A 20,702-nucleotide genomic window follows, 5' to 3' on the forward strand; every position below is an offset into this window, starting at 1 on the left:
AATGTCCAGGCTGTAAAATCTAATAAAAGTGTGAGGGGTGGCCCATCCTGCTGCATCGCAGATCTCCTGGATGGGGGCCCCTGAGAGGAGGGCTCTAGAGGATGCCATGCCTCTGGTAGAATGAGCCCTCATGGCCGGAGGTGAAGGCAAATTGCGCACCTGGTAGGCCATAGATATAGCTTGGACAATCATGTTGCTAATGGCCTGTTTGGAAGCAGGAAGCCCTTTCTTGGGCAACCCGAAACAAACTAACAACTGGTCCGACTTCCGCCATGAGAAGGACCTCTGGACATATATTTTCAGAGCTTGAAAATTTTGTAAATTTTGTAAATGTGCGAGGGGAAAGAGCTAGGCCAAACGGAAGAACCCGATATTGGTACGCCTCGCCCCCGAAGACGAACCTCAGGAACTTCCTGTGAGACAGAAGGATGGAAATGTGCAAGTATGCGTCCTTCAGATCTATCGTGACAAACCAATCCTCGGATTTAATTTGGTTCACGATGATGGGATTCTTGAACCTGAATCTCCTCTGATTCAAGTGCCTGAGACCTATTATTGGATGCAACCAATAATAGGATGCAACCAATAATAGAGGTGGTGATGGCGCAGTGGATAAGACACATGCCATTGGTCGGAGAGACCTGGGTTTGAATCTACTGTGAGACACCAATGTGTCCCTAAGCAAGACACTTAACCCCTAGTTGCTCCAGAGGCGTGTGACCTCTGACATATTGTAAGTCGCTTTGGATAAAAGCGTCAGATAAATGAATAAATGTAAATGCAACCCCCTATCCTTCTTGGGAACTAAGAAGTAGTAGCTGTAGAACCCGGACTCCCTGTCTGGAGGAGGAATACGTTCTATAGCCTCCTTTACCAGCAGAGAGTTTACTTCTTGCTCCAACACCCGACTCTGCTCTGGGTTGACTACAGTCCAGACCACCCCATTGAACTTTGGTGGGCGGGAACCGAACTGTAGTCTGTACCCCTTTTGAATGGTGCGCAGAACCCAAGGAGAAATAATAGTGAGATTTTTCCATGCATCGAAATACTCTACTAAAGGGACCAGCCTCTCGATGCTGGCCTTGGGTATTAATCAGGACTCATTCTTGGCCCCTGAAGTGGATCTCCGTCAGGGTTCGACCGAAAACGATTCTCGATGTGCGGACGCGAATGCTGCCTGGCCGCAAGCCTGTGGGGCGGACAGTGCAGGGCGCGTTTGCTGGAGACCGATGCATCCCGAAGCACATTTAACGCGGGAAGTCGACATTGATTTCCTGCGGCCTCCATGGAGGAGGCGACCTTGATTGCTCCTCCATGGGTGGGGCCACCCACGGAGGGCCTAGGCTGGCTAGGACCTCTTCGTTGAAGCCTTCTTCTCCTGCAGGACGGCCCTCAGGTCGCCCAGCTTTGGTTGAGGCTTCGGCTGAGAGCGTCATCTATGCCCCCAGGCTGCCTGAGGGGGGGCTCTAGAAGCGACGCTCTCTTTTTGCGCCTGCCTATAGGCAGAGGAGCTGGCGGATGGCTGCGGCTACCCTCTCGGGGCATGCTTCTTAGGCCTTCTTAGGGAGGTATTGTTTGAAGGCTGCAGACTGTTTCTTTGCCTCCTGAAACCTGTCAACGACGATATTAACTGAGTCACCGAACAGGCCAGAAGGTGAAATTGGGGCATCAAGGAGGAAAGCCCTGTCCTTCTCCTTTATGCCTGACAGATTTAACCATAAGTGTCTCTCCAAGACCACCATTGCCGCCATGGAACGGCTGATAGCAAGGGCCATTTCCTTGGTGACTCAGAGAGACAAATCTGCAGCCTTCCTCATCTCCGCAATAATTTCTGGAGTTGGAACCTTGCCCTCATCGATATCTTTAAGAAGGTCGGCCTGGTATGCCTGCAATACTGCCATTGTATGCAGACCAGCGCCAGCCCGACCCGCAGCCATAAAAGCCCTACCCACTAACGCAGATGTCTCACGGCACGGAATGATGCCGACTCTGGGGCTAAATAAGTGGCAAGCGGCTGTTCCACCCGAGTCATCATCCCATAACCGTTCTCTTGATCCCCCCCCCCAACGATCTGGAAAGAACGGTAAACCCCGATGACGAGGTTGCTCTCTGTGCTGCAGGAACTGCTCGTCCAACTTGCTTATAATAAGCGTTTCCTGCTTCTCATGTGGCCAACTGATATTAAGACGGGCCACTGCATGAGAGACAACCTCCACCAGCTCCTCATATGCAGGGACACGGGGTGGCGAGTCATCCCCAAAATCGCTGCCTTTGATACTGAGCTTGTCTACTTCCTCAGAAGCAGACAGCTCAAGCACCAGGCGTGATTCTGCGTGAGGCGAGAGAGCAATCGGAACTGGTGGTTGAATCGCGAGAGCGTGCCTTGGCAGTCTCGAGATCCACCGCCAGATCCATCTGTGAACCCCATGAAGAGAGTTGCTTCCGCACTACTGGACTCGCGAGCCTGGCCATCCCAACTGAAAACGGCCAGGCGGGAGCGCAGCACACAGATTGGCAATCTCTCACAATCCTCGCAAGCAGCCCCCTCGAGAGCTGCCCGTGCATGCTGCACTCCCAAACAATGCACACACATACGGTGTGTGTCCCCACCCCTGATATAACGTGGGCAGGGATTCACACACCTCGTGAAACTGCTTGTGCTCGCCATAATAATGCTTGTGACTATTAGACAATACAACACCAAATAAGACAAACAAGACAGAGAGAGCTTGCTGAAGAACCGAAAGCTGTCTCTGTTGTTTTTATGCCGGCGTCCTTTTTATAGCTTCCGCATATGCCGTCACACATTACGTCATGACGCAACACCAATCAAGATTGGCTCAGTTTCATTCATTCTTCAGAGGCGCTACGCTGAGGGGCTTCTCCCAAAGTGTCGTTCGGAGCAGTTCGATGTTCCCTCGAAGGGAAACCAAAACATCAAAATTAAGTCAAACTAAAATGGCTTGCCTTACAAGACTGACAAATTTGTCTGTAAGATGCACATATTAGTATATTTAGCAGAAATGATTTAAGTCTCATGGCAACCGTGGATATTACTGATTTAGTCTACAAATAGATAACTCATGTCCTGTGCTTCCTGGTTGTAATATATGTATATGCTGTTTGTGAAAACCCTCATACCCTTTTATATAATTATGTGCCTGTCAGCTATCATATCATTAGTATACAATTGCAATTACTTGAATTATAAGGAAATTCTTATGCTACATGAAATGTAATTTTAATATTTGCAAAAATATTACGGTGTTTTCCCTTTTCAAAGGGAACTCCACGCTGCGTCCTCTAGGGGAACACCTCCAGCATGTCCGGTATCTGAAGCATGAATAAAAACACGACAATGAACTTGACTGCGAGTATTAAAGGGCAACTGTGGAAAACATAATCCTCTTCTTTGTCCTCAGGAGATCCGTTTGTTTGAAGCCTGAGTAAAAGGCGATATGGAAACATCCTCTGACAAGCACTATAAAAAATGAGTTCACCTGTGTTCACACGATATGTGCGTTTTTTGTCTTGGAGGGGATCATGCACGTTCTGTGCTTAATGGTCCAGAAATGTGTGGCTTGTGAGAGCTTTTTCACGCTTGTCCCTTTCATCAAGGGAATTATAGGACAAGCGTTGGCGCCCTGTGGTTCAGGACCTGCTGCAGCCGAGGCACAGTGATGACTGAGATGGGGCGCACAGGTCGAGCTAGCGGAGGATTTCGAACGAGGTATTTCTCTTTCTCATTCTTCTGCAGCAGAGAGGGCGTTCTGCTGGATGTGGATGTGTTCTTTCTTTATGATCATCTGATCTAGCAGATAGGGCTCTGGTAAATGCAAGCTGAGAAGAGCAAAATGGGGTTGATGAGAAGGAAAATAAAGCATTAGAACCCTCTCAGCCTGCCTTCATACAATGAATTGTTAGAGGATATGGCAAGTGCAACAGAGATTAAGTTATTTTCTTCTCGATTAGCCAGTCTCGTCCTCTGAGATATTTGGCACATCAGTTGAGATTGTGTTTGATGAATTCAGAAAGGCGAGGGTGCTGTCAGCAGCACATCAAAAAAAAAAAAAATATATATATTATACTGCGCCGTCCTGGATTTGCACCTAAAACTTCGGGGGACCCCAGTATAGAGTGAGAATCATGGCAAAACCTCAGAGTTTACTAAGGCTTCCAACCTTGTGTGTTTTACTCGCACCCAAAGACAAAACACGTTTTGTGTGTGTGTGAGGTTTTGGCATGATTCTCACTCCTAGGCTGTCTGCTTCTGTGGACTCCAGGCAGACTCAGAGGCAAAGTGTGGCAACCCGGGCTCCTCCTCCCCCTACTGGCGAGAGCTGGAGAGACATGAGGAGGAATAGGAGGGATTATCTCCATTAGAACAGAGAACAATTATTATTATTTTTTTCAGACAAAGAAGTGGATGATGTATCCCACAGGTGCCCTTTTACACTCACAGTTTCTTTATTGTTTACATCATGGGCTACACCTGACGACGTCAATTCCATATTTTTACATTTGTATTTTATTTTCTGATATTTTTCAAACTAATTTGACAGGTGATTTATTTTTAATTATTAAAAATATAATCAAATTGTTTTGCACTTGATTTGATCACTTTAATGTATATTCATCATGTGATTATAAATAAGAATTTCAGTAGTTAATTATCAAAATTTTCAACTCTAAATATCAACTCTCCTAACTGCATTTCCCAGTGCTTAAGCTTGTTTCCACAACTCCATCTATTTTCATTTTAAGGTTTATTTATAATTTGTTCACCAGTGGATTTAAATGCAAATACTTTGTGAGCAGTTTGATTAACAGATGTAACAACTATAACCCTCAGCGCATGTGAACAGGCATCCATGGCCTCACACACTATAAACCAGCAATGCCACACCTGATGTAAGGTGAATGCACTTAAATCTGCCGGCCCTGATGGCATCCTTGGCTGAGTGCTTAGAGCCTGTGCAGAACTGCTGTCTTCACCAACATTTTCAACCTCTCTTTGGCCCAATCCATTGTTCCCAACTGCTTCAAAACAACTAACTTTGTACCAATACCAAAACATGCTGGCGCAGTGGCCCATAATGACTTCAGCCTAGTTGCTCTTACTCCCATTACTGCAAAGTGTTTTGAGAGGCTGGTCCTCTCCCACCTGAAGACATGCTTGCCCCCAACACTGGATACATACTTGGCTTGATCAGCGGCAATGATGATGTGGCCTACAGGGATGAGGTTCAGCATCTAGCAATGTGTTTTGCCAACAATAACCTTGTACTTAACACCCAGAAGACCAAAGAGCTGATTTTAGACCACCAGCAATGAAGGGAATGTGTGCTGATTCTTAAGTATACTTGGTCATTGCCATGGAGTGTTGGTAAGGACACGGAGACAGGAACTCCAGTTAATTTACTTTAATGTCCATCAAGTTTACTGATTACATTAAGTACTTTGACACTGGTCTATACAAACATGTGCATGGTCATGTGGATATATATGAGTGTGTGATCTAAACCAGTGGTTTTCAAAACTGGTCCTGGGGACCCACCACTCTGCATATTTTGTGTGTTTCCCTTATTTAACACAGCTGATTCAGATCATCAGCTCATTTAGGAGAGAGCTCCATTAAGTGAACTGAGTGTGTCCGATAAGAGAGACATACAAAATGTGCAGACCAGTGGGTCCCCAGGACTAGGATTGAAAACCACTGATCTAAACAAACGAGAGGAGAAATAAAATTACATAAATTAAGTGATTTGGCACAAACAGGATAACATTTTCAAATGTAAATGATCAGATTAGCATAGAAATTTATAGAATAATAACTTTTGAAACTTAACAGCCTATGTAGACATAGGTAGATATACATTAAGTGTAAAGACTGGACAAAGGGATCACCTTGTCAGTTGTTAGAGCCTGATATTCATTAGGAAAACTATCTAATTGGGCTTGCCTCAAAAGACTTGATTCAGACTGCTGGTACTCCAGTGCTCCTGGGTCACCCGTTTCCCCCACCAACCCCTGACTGGATCTGCAAGTAGCTTCCAGGAGTTCCTCAAAGGTTGAGAACTGGGTAAAACTTCATTAGAAATGTCATAATCTAATCTGTAAAACTGTGAATTTTATTAAATATTGTCAAAGGCCAGGTCATGTGTGTTTTTAGAGAAGGCTAATCAGATTGATTTATGGCACTTGTCCTTGTGTGTTCTTTGTTTGTGTGTGGGATTTAAAAACTCCACCGTTTCATGGTTATATTGTTCTCACCAAACGAGTCTTTCACACCTCCACCAGGTATGAAACATTATCCACATTATTTTTTTTATCATTATTCCTTTGTTTTTATTCCACCTTAATCATTTTTTTTTTTTTGTGAAATTTCAATGTTTACAAAGCAACAAAGCAGCTATCTCACTTCATTCTCTGTATGCATTTAGCCCTTATTTATCAAAAGTCTTACTATAAAAAAACAACAAAACATTTTCTTACGATCTTACATTAATTATTGTGACAGAAATGCATTATTAAGAAGAAATGCACCTGCTATTAGTAGCATTACAGCTAACGTTAGCATCAAGCTACATCATACAAATTATTAAATTATTAGACTCAAAACTCAGTTTGAACTCCAATCAAGTGTTTGTAATAACATCCTTTTGCGATCACGGGTGGAATTTGGTTGTTTACTATTGTAAAAATATGCTATTTGTAGCCTTTTTCATCGTTGCACAAGTTAGCATTTCCGATGTACATTTTACGTTGTTGTGAGCAGATATGAACCAGAAAGTGTTCTCGAACCATGTGACACGATCTGACGCTGTCCGGTTTTGGGACTGTCAGACTGACAAGCCGAACGTCCAATCAGAGTCTGACTGGGTCACAGCTTGAGTACACAGAAGCAAACACACAGAGACAGCACTGGGAGAGGCTATTTATCATCAGATCGCGTAAATCAGTGGAAAATGAATAGAAATGATGATTCTGTCTGAAGAAATATTAAGTAAACATCAGTAAATATATCCATATATCTCCGCGGATATGCATCTTTGGTCTATAAATCCTTATTGACGCTGTTCAGTGAGTCTATGTGAACACAAATAAACCGCTGCAGACGTGACTGAATATGAATGAGTGGTAAGTTTCTATTCAAAATGTGGCATAATACAGATTTATCATTTTGCACTCCTGACATAAATTACTAAATAACTGTCACTACAACAATGTTTTCAAATTATTGGTCAAATTATCAAAATATTGGTCAAATATCGAAGATAGAAGCTTCAAACTTTCAAGTGATGCACAGTTTGTCCAGATCAAGTAAGGGAGTGATGTTTAACGTGCTGTGAAAGTGAAACGATAATAAACTGGGGCCGTCGGCGATGCTTGCACGTAAAGGAGTTATGAAGTATCTTGGCTAACTGCACTCCAGTGAGGATTGTTGCCTTTTTGGAGATACTCTTGATCTGGTGTGGATGAATGCCAGTTCCACTTGGCCTTGGTGTTCAGTACGGGGGTATGCTACTGATCCATAGGCTGTCTCAGAGGCGTCACAGAAGATGTGAAGTTCTCGTTCTGCCTCTGGGACATCTAGCATGGCTGACACATAACACTGAGGTATGGTGATCAGTGGTAGATGTTCCAGTTCTGCTTCCCATTTTTGCCAGGCCTGTAGCAGATCTGAAGGAAGAAGGGGGTCATCCCATTCTCTTTCCTTCACCCACAGTTGTCGCACTAAGGTTTTAGCCCTGGTTGTGAAAGGTATTATTTAACCCAAGGGGTCATACTGGCTGGTGAGAACATTTATGCTGCTCACATATTATTGTAGCCAAACTTGTGCTGATTACTGTGAGTTTAGACTTTAGCCATTTAGATGTGTATACGAAACTGAAAAAAGCACAAATGTCAGGGCATTACAAAACTTCTCTAGGCCCCAACAATTCCCTTAGACTCCAGAGGGTTAAACACTGCTCTGTTTACCATTGTGGGTGACAATATGGTGGGGTAGATATCACGATTCTGTAGATTGGACTGCTTTTTCAGGTGATATCTTAGTGGCATAACCAGCTCTCTCCAATTTCTGGATATCTTCTCTGTACTTGTTAGCTAATGGTAGGTCCTTTGCTAACCGACATTCATTGCTACGGAGATGGCACATAACAGCGTTCTTTGGAGCATGTAGCAGAGGCATAGTTTTAACTCTCAAAAGCAGAGTGGCGTATTGTTCAACTCCATCTACTTTTACTTGCACAGTCTGTGCCTCCAGCATGTTCAGTGCTTCTCTGTCCTGTTGTGACCTTATTACCACCTTTTCAGCGATAAGGCAGGATGTCCATCCGCCATAACCGTTCAACTTGATGATACAGTTCTACAGATGGGGAGCAGTTGGATGTGAACAGACAATGGGATACTGAGAGTTGATCCTGCATATATTTGGAAGGGACTTGCAAGATCCAGCTAAGGTGAGTTCTGACTGAAGCTGGACCTGCAGGTGGACCCATTCTCTCTGGTTAAATTGGGGTGATGAGCTCAGTGTGATCCGAACCAATAATAAGAAGCGGACAAGGTTTAACGATAGGTAGTGTCTTTAACCTCTCAAGTGTCTGTACCTTTCCTGTAGGGTACTCACGGGGTAGGTGTACTCTGCTAAACCAAACTGACCGGCTGTGAAGGCCCCCTGAATCCTGAACCTTTTCCTAGGGTTAATTGGAGTGGATAAGATGACGTTTACGGAAATGCCATATAATGTCCTGATGTCGTGGTGTACTCGCCGTAAATTCAGCTGCTCGGGTTTGCCTTTTAATCCGAGATGCTGTGCAGCTGTGTCAAGCAGTATGGTGCGCTCTGAACCGTCATCAAGTGCAGAAAATGTGTCCAAAGCTTTCTGTTCATGATGGATGGTAATCTTGACAACTTTCAGGAACACCTTCCCACCACAACGAGGTTGGTCTAAGTAAAGAGTCTCTGTGGTGGAGTTGTACAGGCTATTGTTCTCATTGGGAACCTCACCTTTCCTTTGGTTGATGTCGTGGAGTATGGAGAGGTGTTTGGCTTGGCAAAGATGGCAAAGTCTCGTAGGTCACAGTCTTTGTCTTTGTGCATATTTCCAGCATTGTTTATTGTCTTTGATCCTTCCAACCATTTGCTCCTTAGTTAATGCTGTGAATATGGTACACTGGCTGAGGTAATGTTCTGCACAACAGTATGGACAGACAGCTTTGGGCTTGGTAGGTAATTTGGGATGGACTGCTTTGGATTAAGGTAATGGTTCTGTCTTTATTCTTCATCATGCAGTATGGTTGTTTGTTTGCTTTGTCCCTGAATCACTGCCCTTTGTTCTCGGTTTATGGTTCTTGTCTCATCTGTTGGGTCGAATTCCATACAGTTGGCTTCTAGCTGTAGCCAATCTGCAAACTCGAGGAGGGAGAACTTAGTCTTATCTAGGGTTTCTTTTGAGGGGATGCCTTGTGAATTGGGTTTGTTTTGAATGAGGAAGATGGTTCAGAAGGTATTCCACATTTGACCCAATGTGCAGTTCTTCAATCCCCTTCTCCTTCAGGGCTTTGAGCATACCGACTGTGGCTTGGACTCTAAGGGAAAAATAATCAAATGTCCGCTTATCACCAGAATGAATAGGTACAGATACTCCAAAGTCTCTATTTCCCTTAGAACAAACTGGTAGGGCCGGCCATACCTTCTGTCAAATGCTTGTAGAGCATTATGGTAAGGCATAACTGATTCTGCATGTGCTAGCACCAGTCTGTGAGCATAAGGTACCATCACATGTTTAAGCAGGATGGAGTACTTGTAATGCTCTGGTAGTTGCGGGTGAAGCAGGTTGTCCAGGGTGATCCACATTCCACATACTGGGCCAATACAACCCAATACATCACCGGAGACGTGCTACCCTCCATCAAAGATTTTTACCACAAATGGCGCCTAAGGAGAAGTACCATCAAAGACTCCTCTCACTCAATTAACAGACTGTTCACTCATCTCCCTTCAGGAATATGTTACACTGTAGGAGCCTTCAATGTCACACCAGCAGACACAGGAACAGTTTCTTTCCCTCAGTGGTCAGCCTACTGAACTTCAATCTCAGATGCTGAACACTAAATCCTAGGTGGACCACCTAATGCTTAACCCAGTCTTGGCTGGTCCCTGAAGCGTACAATCACACCGGTGTGATTAGAACTTTCACTGCGTCATGTCATCATCTGCTGAATTTAAATCCACTTTTGCTCTTTGGCTGGCACAGCGCCAGATTGGACCCACTGAGTGCTTGACGTATTATCACAAATATTCAGTGTTTTCAACAATATAATGCTTATTTTAGGTTTCATATATATAAGTACTAGCAAAACCAATCATTTACAGTCTGTAAAACACAAGCTGATGTGTATGGAAACTGCAATATACAGATTTTGTAGGTAACTATAAAGTTTATTCTTCTCGAGTTTACTAGAGACCTACCTCAATGTGTTTCAGGGGGAGAGGATGAATTTGCGTGTTGTAAATCCCAGAGCTCGGGTTCAGTGAGAACTAACTTTTTTCATATAACTAATTAACTACTATTGTATCTTCTTGTTTTCATAACATTTTCATTAAGTCTTTTGCTATTTGGATTGGAGGAGTTTATTGAAATCCACATTCATGCCCATGCACTGTCAGTTCATGCACATTTCCATTCACATGTATTTGTATTGTGCTTAGGAATGTACTGAATGTAAAACGAACAATGTCCAACACAAAATAAATACGTACTGGAGCAATGACAGTGTCCATGTTGCTTCCTGATAATTAGTCATGCCTGCAGTTTGACAAAGAAAAACATATTTTGAGTTGTTCCACCTGTAGACAATGACGTACTGTATGTCTGCAGGGTTTTCATACCGATGTAAAGAGTCATTGCTGTAGAACTGAAAGTGAAAATGCTCACTGCATGTGCATAAAATGATGATTAAGAACTCAATAAGAAAAAAAAAAAAAGAAAAAAAAATATTGCACCTTGTGACACACCGACCAGTTTCCGGTCAAAATTGTGCAGTCTAAAAGTAGTTTATAAATAATTTGCTATTCTATATTATCACCAAATATGGGATTCAATGTTTTTGTCAACTTGTTTTCTTTCAATTGGACTGGTTTTGTACTTATTTTCTATTTTTATTTTTTGGAACGGATTCATCACATGCTTCATTAATATGAGCTTGTGTACCTCAGCTTTTGAGTGAAAAAAATGATAATTTTGTCAATATATATAAAAAGCTCTTGCTAGGCATTAAAATCAACTAATGGATTCGATCTTTGTGTTATGACAGGATTTGTATTTAATTTTATATTGACTTACTGTAGGCCTCATTGATCTGAACTTAAACTGGTCAAAGATGACCATCCTTTGAAAATGTATGGGGGAGATTGAATCCAATCCCAGGTGATAATATAACACACAAAGAGTTTTATTCTTTCTATTTTTTTTTTTTTTTTTTTTTTTTTGTAGCCCTGTCATTTTCGACAGAGAACACTAAAAGTGTAATTGTATTATTATTATTATTATTATTATTATTATTATTATTATTATTATTATTATTATTTATTTTCTTGTATAAAATAATATTTTTGCCTTTTATTAAATATGTGAAAAATACTCTAAACTTGATATATTTCTGTGTGTGTGTGTGTGTGTGTGTGTGTGTATGTGTCTTTGATATCTATATCTATATATGTTATGTTGATATAGTAAATATATTTTTATATAAAATATAAGAATATACATATATAAATGTATATACATGCAAATATTTTCAAAATATATACAGTATGTGTGTGTTTATATCATATACTGTATATGTAAACAAAAACTTTTTGTATCTATCTATCTATCTATCTATCTATATATATATATATATATATATATATATATATATATATATATATATATATATATATATATATATATATACATATATTAAATGCTTATCATGACTAATGTGAAAGATCAAAGAAGAATGACAGACACCTATCTCTATCATGTCTTTTTCTTTATAGAGTAACATGTAAAGAATCTTGAGTTAATGCTGATGGTATGCAGATATTTAGACTGTGGCCATTTGACAGATTATAAAACACTGGAGCAGCATCAAACACTCACCATTTGTATTGTGCATACAAAGGTGATCTTTACTCAGAGCCATTCTAAACCAGATACAGGACCAGCTGACTACAACAGCTGTTTTTTTTTACTCTTTTTCATTGCATTTGCATTTACATTTACATTTACATTTACATTTATTCTCTTTACCTTTGTTTTTTTTTTTATATTATTATTATTATTTTTTTTAATTGAGCTGATGTATTATTAGGTGAATCTGAAAATATTATAGCTTCCTATGAACAACTTTCAGTCTGAATATATTGACTGGCTGAACAAAGCCACATCACGCTCAGGTAAGTGTACAACAATTGTTCTGTTCATTTCCAAGAAAAAAACTATTGTTACAATTTTTACAGCCGTAGTTTTTGGTTTCGGGATGTTCATAGTTGCTCAAAATGACATCTGCAATGACGTCATTTATAGTGTTCCTAAAGGATTTATAACATTTTAAGTGGTACATTTTTGCAGCAAATGTTTATACCCAGTATCATTAGAAAGCTAAATTAAAAACACACATTAGATCCATCTAATTCTTTTTGATCTGAATAGTGCTCATTGTTTGTGTATTCAAAAATAAATGATTTATTATCCATTCCACTGATATGCAAAGTAATTTTTATCTACTTGATTGAAGGAGATCTGTCCATCAAATCTTGTGAACATTTCTAAAGATCATAAGAGTCAGAAACAGCTAAGTGTATCAACATCAAACTTCCATCAGAAGATGGCTACGCCACGGGATCTTTTAAGGAAATTGCATGCATTTCTAAAACAACCTGAGGGTTTCATCGCTTTTCCTTTGAGCCTTCTGTTATATGGATTGGAGAAGTTGATTGAAATCATCTTCTCATGCCCATGCACAGTCAACCTTAATAAAAAACTAACAGCATCCATCTTCATTGGACCTGCTCTTTTTAGTTTTGCTTTAATGTTCCTCCTTTTAAGGCCTTTTAGACATGGACTTTGTTTGTTTGCAAACGATGAAACTCAACAGAGCTGTCCTACAGCTTTTGCGCCTTGTCTGATTCTGCCTGTAATGTGGAGCGTCTTCTTGTTACTTGATGGCGATTATGTTGCTTGTGCCATGACAGACTGGATGGGAGTGTATGTGTTTGATGATGAGCTGAACAGGTTCTGGTGTAAACCCACTGCGGAGATGTATGCAAATAAGACCGAGCTGCGAGATCAGACTCGCGAATTTATTCATGAATCTCAGGTAAATATAATAAACCACAAGAGCTTGTTCTGTTATTGTAAAATCATAATAGGAATACTGGATTAATTCTTTCTCTACCTCACAGAAAAATTATAATCCTATTGTTATACATTTTCTGTTCGTTATGTAGGATTTAAACCCAAAACAAACTTCAGTTAACAAAACATGAGCTTTGTGGATCTAATAATAGATATGTTATACCTCTGCATAATGCACTACATGCATTTATTTTTTCTTAATGTATTTTTTCTCTCTCTCTTTCAGTTTTTAGGTTATGTTGTGCTCGCAGTCTATAGTGTTCTGGTGATTATCGTAGTGGGTATTTATGACTGCTTCAGTGGAAAAACCTATGACTCTTCAAATGTATTATTAGAGCGCTCTAGACAAAACGAATCTGGCAGTCTTGGTGGCCTAAAGAGACCTCAGTTAAAGAAGCACCAACGACGGAGAAAGGGGCGCTTCCACCCCCGACACCTCTGAAATCCACCTCCTACAACACCATCCTTGTCAAAAACAGCCCTGAGTACTGCTCAATACTGGATCCTTCCTCCAGTACTATAGAGACAAGTCATTTGAATTGACCTTGTAATGACATAACAAATGAAGATCTGTCAGTTTTTCTCTGGTTTCTTCAGCAACATACTTAGCCATTTCGCTGTATGAGAAGCTGGGAGGGATGTTTGATACAGTAAGTTTAAGAAATAGTTACCACCCCCCACCCCCAAGAATGTGAGTAACCAAACAGTTGCTGGTCCCCATCTAGTATTTTTGTTCACATTTTATTTTAAGATTCATTTCTTGCTATTAACATACCATTAACTATGACTCTTGCCTTGATAAACTCCTAATTAATAATTAATAATAAATAGTTAGTTAGGTAATTGTTAGGTTTAGTTATTGGATAGAATTAGGGATGTGGTCATGCAAAATATGTGCTTTATAACTATTACTAAAGAGGCAATGTGTTAATAACAGGAATGTTAATAAGCAAGTAGTTAATGGTTAGAATTGGTTCCTTTACTAAAGTGTTACCGTATTTTATTTATTTATTTCAGAGTCCAGAGAAGCTCAGCAACTGTTTGTTTGCCAACATTCTGTAAAATATCTTCTTTTGATTATATAATATTATTGTTGCTGTAATTTATTTAAAATACATTTTGTAATAAGAGTATAATACATTTTTATTACCTAAATGATAAGGGGAAGAATGTATAATGTAATTTTAATATTTACAAATGTAACATTTATTCACTTAATTGATATTGATTAAATTAATCTGATCAGAAACAAATCACTTTGAGGCTAAATAATAACTTAATTCTATGTTACCTGAACAAATTATGTCTCTGTATACTTCTTGATTAACGTGAAACTGATGTGCGTTATTAAATCATATCAGTTAAACACCCTTTTGTTTTCAGTGATGCTCATGAGTGGTTAAAATGATTTGTTTCATGAGAAATCTTCTCGACCTTGAGTAACCAACACAAAATCTGCTTTTTGTTGACAAAATTTGCTAACAGAAATTGTTGATGGATATGTCCTCAGGCTTATATTACGTCTGTTTGCGAGTGTCTGTTCAGGTCAATAAAAAAAGAAAAAGAAAGACAAGTGCTTTGATTAACCAAAACTGCTGGTGCAGAAGCAGTATTAAACACTATAACAGACAAGTAGAGTATAAACAATAAGTAAAAACAATATGGTCTACATTACATATTTTGAGTTTAGAAAATTATTTTAATATTAATTTATATTGTATGAGGTTTTCGAAAAACAAAAACAACAAAAAAAAACATTTTATAGGAGGTGAGGTCAAGGGCAGAGAAGTGAAAGTAAACAGTTTAGAAAAAAATGGGATGTGTATTATATTGTATGTGTTCATCGTCTCTTAAAGTGACAGAGTCTAATTTAGCTACTTTCTGCTGTAATGTCAATCCAAGAAAAATAAAGAAAGAAAATAACTCACTGATCTTGTACTTTAATATTTTAACAAGAATTAATGCACAGTCAAACCAACAATTATTCAGACACCAGATATAATTTAATATACATTTATATATAGGTGCAGAACACTATTGTAACGTTTGATCAGGCTCCAGTCCACCAGAGGGAGCCTTCACCTGAATATTGAACTCTGCCATTTCCTGTTCCTGCCACATCATTTCCTGTCTTGTCATTTCCTGTCACCCTGTATATAAGTCATTTGTGTGCACTGCCATTTTGCAAAGTATTGCCAGTTCACTGTCTTACTAAACGTTATTTCCTTGTTCCTTTGTTGATACTTGTTATGATCTTTGCTTTTGCTCTTTGGACTCAAGTTTTTGGACTACTGTTTTGGATTTGTCTGCCAGTGGATTGTTTTGCCTGTGTTTTGACCCAAGCCTGTGACCTGACCACGAGTTGTGAATATTGTTTGGATTTTATGCTCAGATCCTATAATAAAGACCCGCTTATGGAATCCACTCAGCCTAAATCCTCCTTACAGAATACTTCGCCCGGTGCAGATCCAGCGGAAGTCTCTCAACTCTTTTCTACCATCGAGTATCAAAAGGATCTGCTGAATGGTTTTCAACACCAGTTATTGACGCTACAAGCCACCAATGAGCATTTGACACAGTACATTCGGCCTCTCCCTGCCCCAAGACCTGACCCGGTAAGATTCGCGTTACCTGATAAGTTTGATGGCTCTCCTGACAACTGTACTGTTTTCCTACGACAGTGTTCTATCTATTTCTCTAACCAACCTGAAACTTATCATCAAGACCATATAAAGTGTTAATTTATCATGACCTTGCTTCCCGGGAAAGCATTAGAGTGGGCTACTGCTGTTTGGGATCATGATACACATATCCAGCAGTCTTATAGTAATTTCACTCAATTGATTCGTGATGTCTTCCAATATCCTGCTGGGGGCATGAATGCAGCAACTCAACTAACTCAGTTACGCCAAGACAACAGGCCAGCTTCTGACTATGCTATCCAGTTTCGCACTCTCGCAGCACAAAGTGGGTTTAATGATGTTGCTTTGAAGCACATCTTTCGTTCAAGTCTGTCTGCTAAATTACAAGCGGAATTACTATGTAAAGATGACTCCCTCGACTTCTCCCAGATTGTTACCCTTGCTATCAAGATTGACAATCTTTTACGAACTCAACCAAGTCCCAAGTCTAACTTCGCTTATGTGCCTACTATTACTGCGCAAACACCATGTCAGTCTGTTCCTTCTGAAGCCATGTAAATTGGACGAACTCACTTAACACCTGATGAATGGAGGAGAAGATTACTCAATCAACTCCGTTTCTACTGTGGTGAATCAGGACATCGCTGTTCCAACTGTCCTGTTAAACCTGCTGCAAACCCCTCACAGAAAAGTTATCGAGAGAGTCACATGTTCAATACTTTACAAATCAGTTTATGCTTGTCACTTCCCATCATTTTGTCAGTTGCTAATGAAAACCATAATTTTTCAGCGTTAATAGATTCTGGAGCTGCTGCAAATGTGATCCATCAAGATTTAGTTAAGCAGTTGAACATTCCTACAATCAAATGTGAGCCACCTATTGCTGTTACTGCCGTTGATGATGGTCCTGTCGGTAAAGGTCATATCACTCATCAAACACTTCCCCTAAAACTTAGAGTTGGCCTGTTTCACATGGAAGAAATCACTCTATATGTTATATCATCACCACGAAACCCAGTTATCCTAGGATATCCTTGGTTGTCTATGCACGAACCACAGTTTTCCTGGAGGGAGAAGGAGTTGGTCAGTTGGTCACCTCATTGTCACTCTCAGTGTCTAGAGCTGCCCACCAAGCTTCCAGTCTGCACGACTCATCTAGCCAAGAATCCAACTTCACCACCCACTAATGTCCCTACTGAGTATGCTGACTTAGCCGAGGTGTTTAGCAAAGACAAGGCCACCAAGTTGCCACCTCATCGCCCCTGGGACTGTGCCATTGACCTCCTTCCTAACACCTCTCCACCTATGAGTCGTGTTTATCCGCTGTCTATTCCTGAAACCAAGGCCATGGAAGAATACATTGAAGAGGCCTTATCTTATGGGTTTATTAGGCCATCCACCTCTCCCGCTGCATCTGGGTTCTTTTTTGTTGACAAGAAAGATGGTGGTTTAAGACCTTGTATTGACTATCGAGCACTCAACGCTATCACTGTTAAGAATCGCCATCCTTTGCCTCTTATCCCTTCTTCTCTGGAGCAATTACGTAAGGCCAGCTATTTTACAAAATTGGATCTCAGATCTGCCTACAATCTCATCAGAATCCGTGAGGGTAATGAATGGAAGACAGCTTTTCTCACCAGCAGGGGGCACTACGAGTATTTGGTTATGCCATTTGGGTTGGCCAATGCACCTTCAATCTTCCAGTCCTTCGTTAATGAAGTTTTCTAGGATCTCTTGAATCAGTATGTGATTGTCTACATAGACGATATCTTGATCTACTCTTGCTCCATGGAGGATCATATCTCTCATGTAAGAACTGTGTTGTCACGCCTACTCCAGAATGGTCTTTTTGTCAAGGCGGAAAATTGTGAGTTTCATGTTACATCAATTAAGTTCCTGGGATACAATATTAGCCATTCAGGAGTTGAGATGGATGACATCAAAGTAAAAGCTGTCACGGACTGGCCCACACCCAGCACTGTTAAGGAGTTACAACGATTTCTAGGATTTGCAAACTTCTACCGTAGATTCATCCGTGATTTCAGTACCATAGCTGCACCTCTCACCTCACTACTTAAAGGAAAACCCAAGAAGTTAGTATGGACAGAGGCAGCTACTTCAGCAATCAATAAGCTAAAGTCCAGTTTCACCACAGCTCCCAATCTTAAGCATCCAGATCCTAAACTTCCCTTCATCGTCGAGGTTGATGCCTCTGACTGTGGAATCGGTGCTGTCCTCTCTCAGCGTCATGGAACACCCAGCAAGTTACACCCTTGTGCATTCTTCTCAAGAAAGTTAACTCCAGCCGAAAGAAATTACGATATTGGTAACAAGGAATTATTATCCATCAAGGCCACTCTTGAAGAATGGAGACACTGGCTAGAAGGTGCCCTTCATCCCTTTCAGGTCATTACAGATCACAAAAATCTAGAGTATATCAAGAATGCCAAGCGTTTGAATTCTCGTCAGGCAAGATGGGCACTCTTTTTCACTCGGTTCAATTTCGCAGTCACATACCGTCCAGGGAGCAAAAATAGTAAGGCAGATGCATTGTCACGTATCTATGACTCTGCCAATTCACAGATGAGACCAGAAACCATCTTACCACCATCCATCATCATCGCACCCATCCAGTGGGACATTATGGAAGAGATTCAACATGCCCAACACGAAGAGCCATCCCCTCCAGAGTACCCAGCTGGGAAAATCTATGTTCCAACCAGTCTGCGTAACAGAACCATTCAATGGGTTCACACATCCCCTGCTTCTGGACACCCTGGAATTAATCGCACCACGGCCCTGGTCACACCTGTCTATTGACTTTGTCACTGATCTGCCTAACTCTCAACGATTCACCACCATTATGGTCTCCGTTGACCGCTTCTCAAAGTCTTGTCGTCTCATTCCATCGAAAGAAATACCCACTGCCATGTAAACTGCCCAAGTTTTGTTCAATCAAGTATTTAGGATTTACGGACTACCAGATGATATTGTGACTGATCGTGGGCCACAGTTCACATCCCGTGTTTGGAGAGCTTTTTGCAAACATTTAAACATCAACGTCAGCCTCATATCTGGCTATCATCCTCAAGCTAATGGTCAAGTAGAGCGTCTTAATCAGGAGATTGGAAGATACTTGAGATCATACTGTAGCCATGAACAGGAGAAATGGAGCATATTCCTCCCATGGGCAGAGTATGCCCAAAATTCCCTCCCTCACTTTTCAACTGGGCTTACCCCCTTCCAATGTGTTCTTGGATATCAGCCTCCTCTGTTTCCCTGGTCTGGGGAGCCATCTGAAGTGCCTGCTGTGGATGACTGGATTAGAAGAAGTGAACAGGTCTGGGACAATGCTCATGTCCGTCTCCAGCGGGCTATTCAATCTCAAAAGATCCAAGCTGATCGACACAGACGTCCACATCCTGAGTATCAGCCAGGTCAAATGGTGTGGCTTTCCACTCGTGACCTACGCCTGAAACTACCGTGCAAGAAATTAAGTCCAAGGTACGTTGGTCCTTTTAAGATTATACGTCAAGTTAATCCTGTTACGTACCATTTAGAGTTGCCTGCTAATTATCGCATCTCTCCGTCCTTTCATGTGTCCCTCCTGAAACTGGCCCACGGCCCATTGAGCCCCGAAACCACTGAAGAAGAACTGCCTCCACAGCTTGAGATCGAGGGAGCTCCTGCCTACCTAGTCCGGGAGATCCTAGATTCTCGCAGGAGGAGGGGTCAGATGCAATATCTCATTGACTGGAAGGGATACGGCCCGGAGGAGAGATCGTGGGATTCAACTAAGGACATCTTGGATTCATCACTTATTAGAGACTTTCACCAAACTCACCCAGATCGTCCGGCACCCAGACCAAGGGGTCGTCCTAGAAGAACACCTAGAGGTGTTCCTAGGGGGAGGGAATCTGTAACGTTTGATCAGGCTCCAGTCCACCAGAGGGAGCCTTCACCTGAATATTGAACTCTGCCATTTCCTGTTCCTGCCACATCATTTCCTGTCTTGTCATTTCCTGTCACCCTGTATAGAAGTCATTTGTTTGCACTGCCATTTTGCGAAGTATTGCCTGTTCACTGTCTTACTAAGTGTTATTTCCTTGTTCCTTTGTTGATACTTGTTATGATCTTTGCTTTTGCTCTGTGGACTAACGTTTTTGGACTACTGTTTTGGATTTGTCTGCCAGTGGATTGTTTTGCCTGTGTTTTGACCCAAGCCTGTGACCTGACCACGAGTTGTGAATATTGTTTGGATTTTATGCTCAGATCCTATAATAAAGACCCGCTTATGGAATCCACTCAGCCTAAATCCTCCTTACAACTATAATACAGTGAACTGTGATATATTATACCCCAAAATTATTCATACAGTGGACTACTAGTGAAATTGATTAATAATAATAATAAAATTGGGACCAAAAATAATCAGCACCATATAAAGCACCATGTTTTGCTTACGTGTCTTTTTTCCTGAATTGTTAATGTTAAACCTTTTCACCCCACATTCTGAACAAAATGAAGCATTGCTTGGTAACTGGTCAACAAAGTATTGATAGTTGTGTAAATATTGTCATGATAGCAGTTGTCTGAAGTTTTGGTTGGTTGAGTTCTTGTCATTTTATTACCCTTTTCCAAACTATAGCAAA

General features: G+C 41.0%; 2 protein-coding genes across 3 annotated transcripts; both read left to right on the forward strand.

The window, feature by feature from the left end:
• Positions 1–12,276: 12,276 nt before the first annotated feature.
• Positions 12,277–14,530, forward strand: LOC113040695 (calcium homeostasis modulator protein 6-like). Of its 2 annotated transcripts, none has more exons than XM_026198968.1 (3): positions 12,277–12,447; positions 13,246–13,370; positions 13,635–14,530. In XM_026198968.1, exons 1-3 carry the CDS (start codon positions 12,390–12,392, stop codon positions 13,848–13,850), a joined length of 399 nt encoding a protein of 132 aa, XP_026054753.1. In that variant the 5' UTR covers positions 12,277–12,389; the 3' UTR covers positions 13,851–14,530. The 2 variants fall into 2 exon arrangements, with proteins under 2 accessions (XP_026054753.1, XP_026054752.1); XM_026198967.1 differs by having other exon boundaries at positions 12,286–12,447; positions 12,789–13,370.
• A 4,927-nt stretch (positions 14,531–19,457) lies between these two features.
• LOC113040171 (heterochromatin protein 1-like) lies at positions 19,458–20,573 on the forward strand. Its single transcript, XM_026198464.1, has one exon. It carries the CDS (start codon positions 19,493–19,495, stop codon positions 20,021–20,023), a length of 531 nt encoding a protein of 176 aa, XP_026054249.1. The 5' UTR covers positions 19,458–19,492; the 3' UTR covers positions 20,024–20,573.
• Positions 20,574–20,702: the final 129 nt, after the last annotated feature.

The sequence above is a fragment of the Carassius auratus genome, chromosome 22, assembly GCF_003368295.1.
Source record: "Carassius auratus strain Wakin chromosome 22, ASM336829v1, whole genome shotgun sequence".
Taxonomy (NCBI): domain Eukaryota; kingdom Metazoa; phylum Chordata; class Actinopteri; order Cypriniformes; family Cyprinidae; genus Carassius; species Carassius auratus.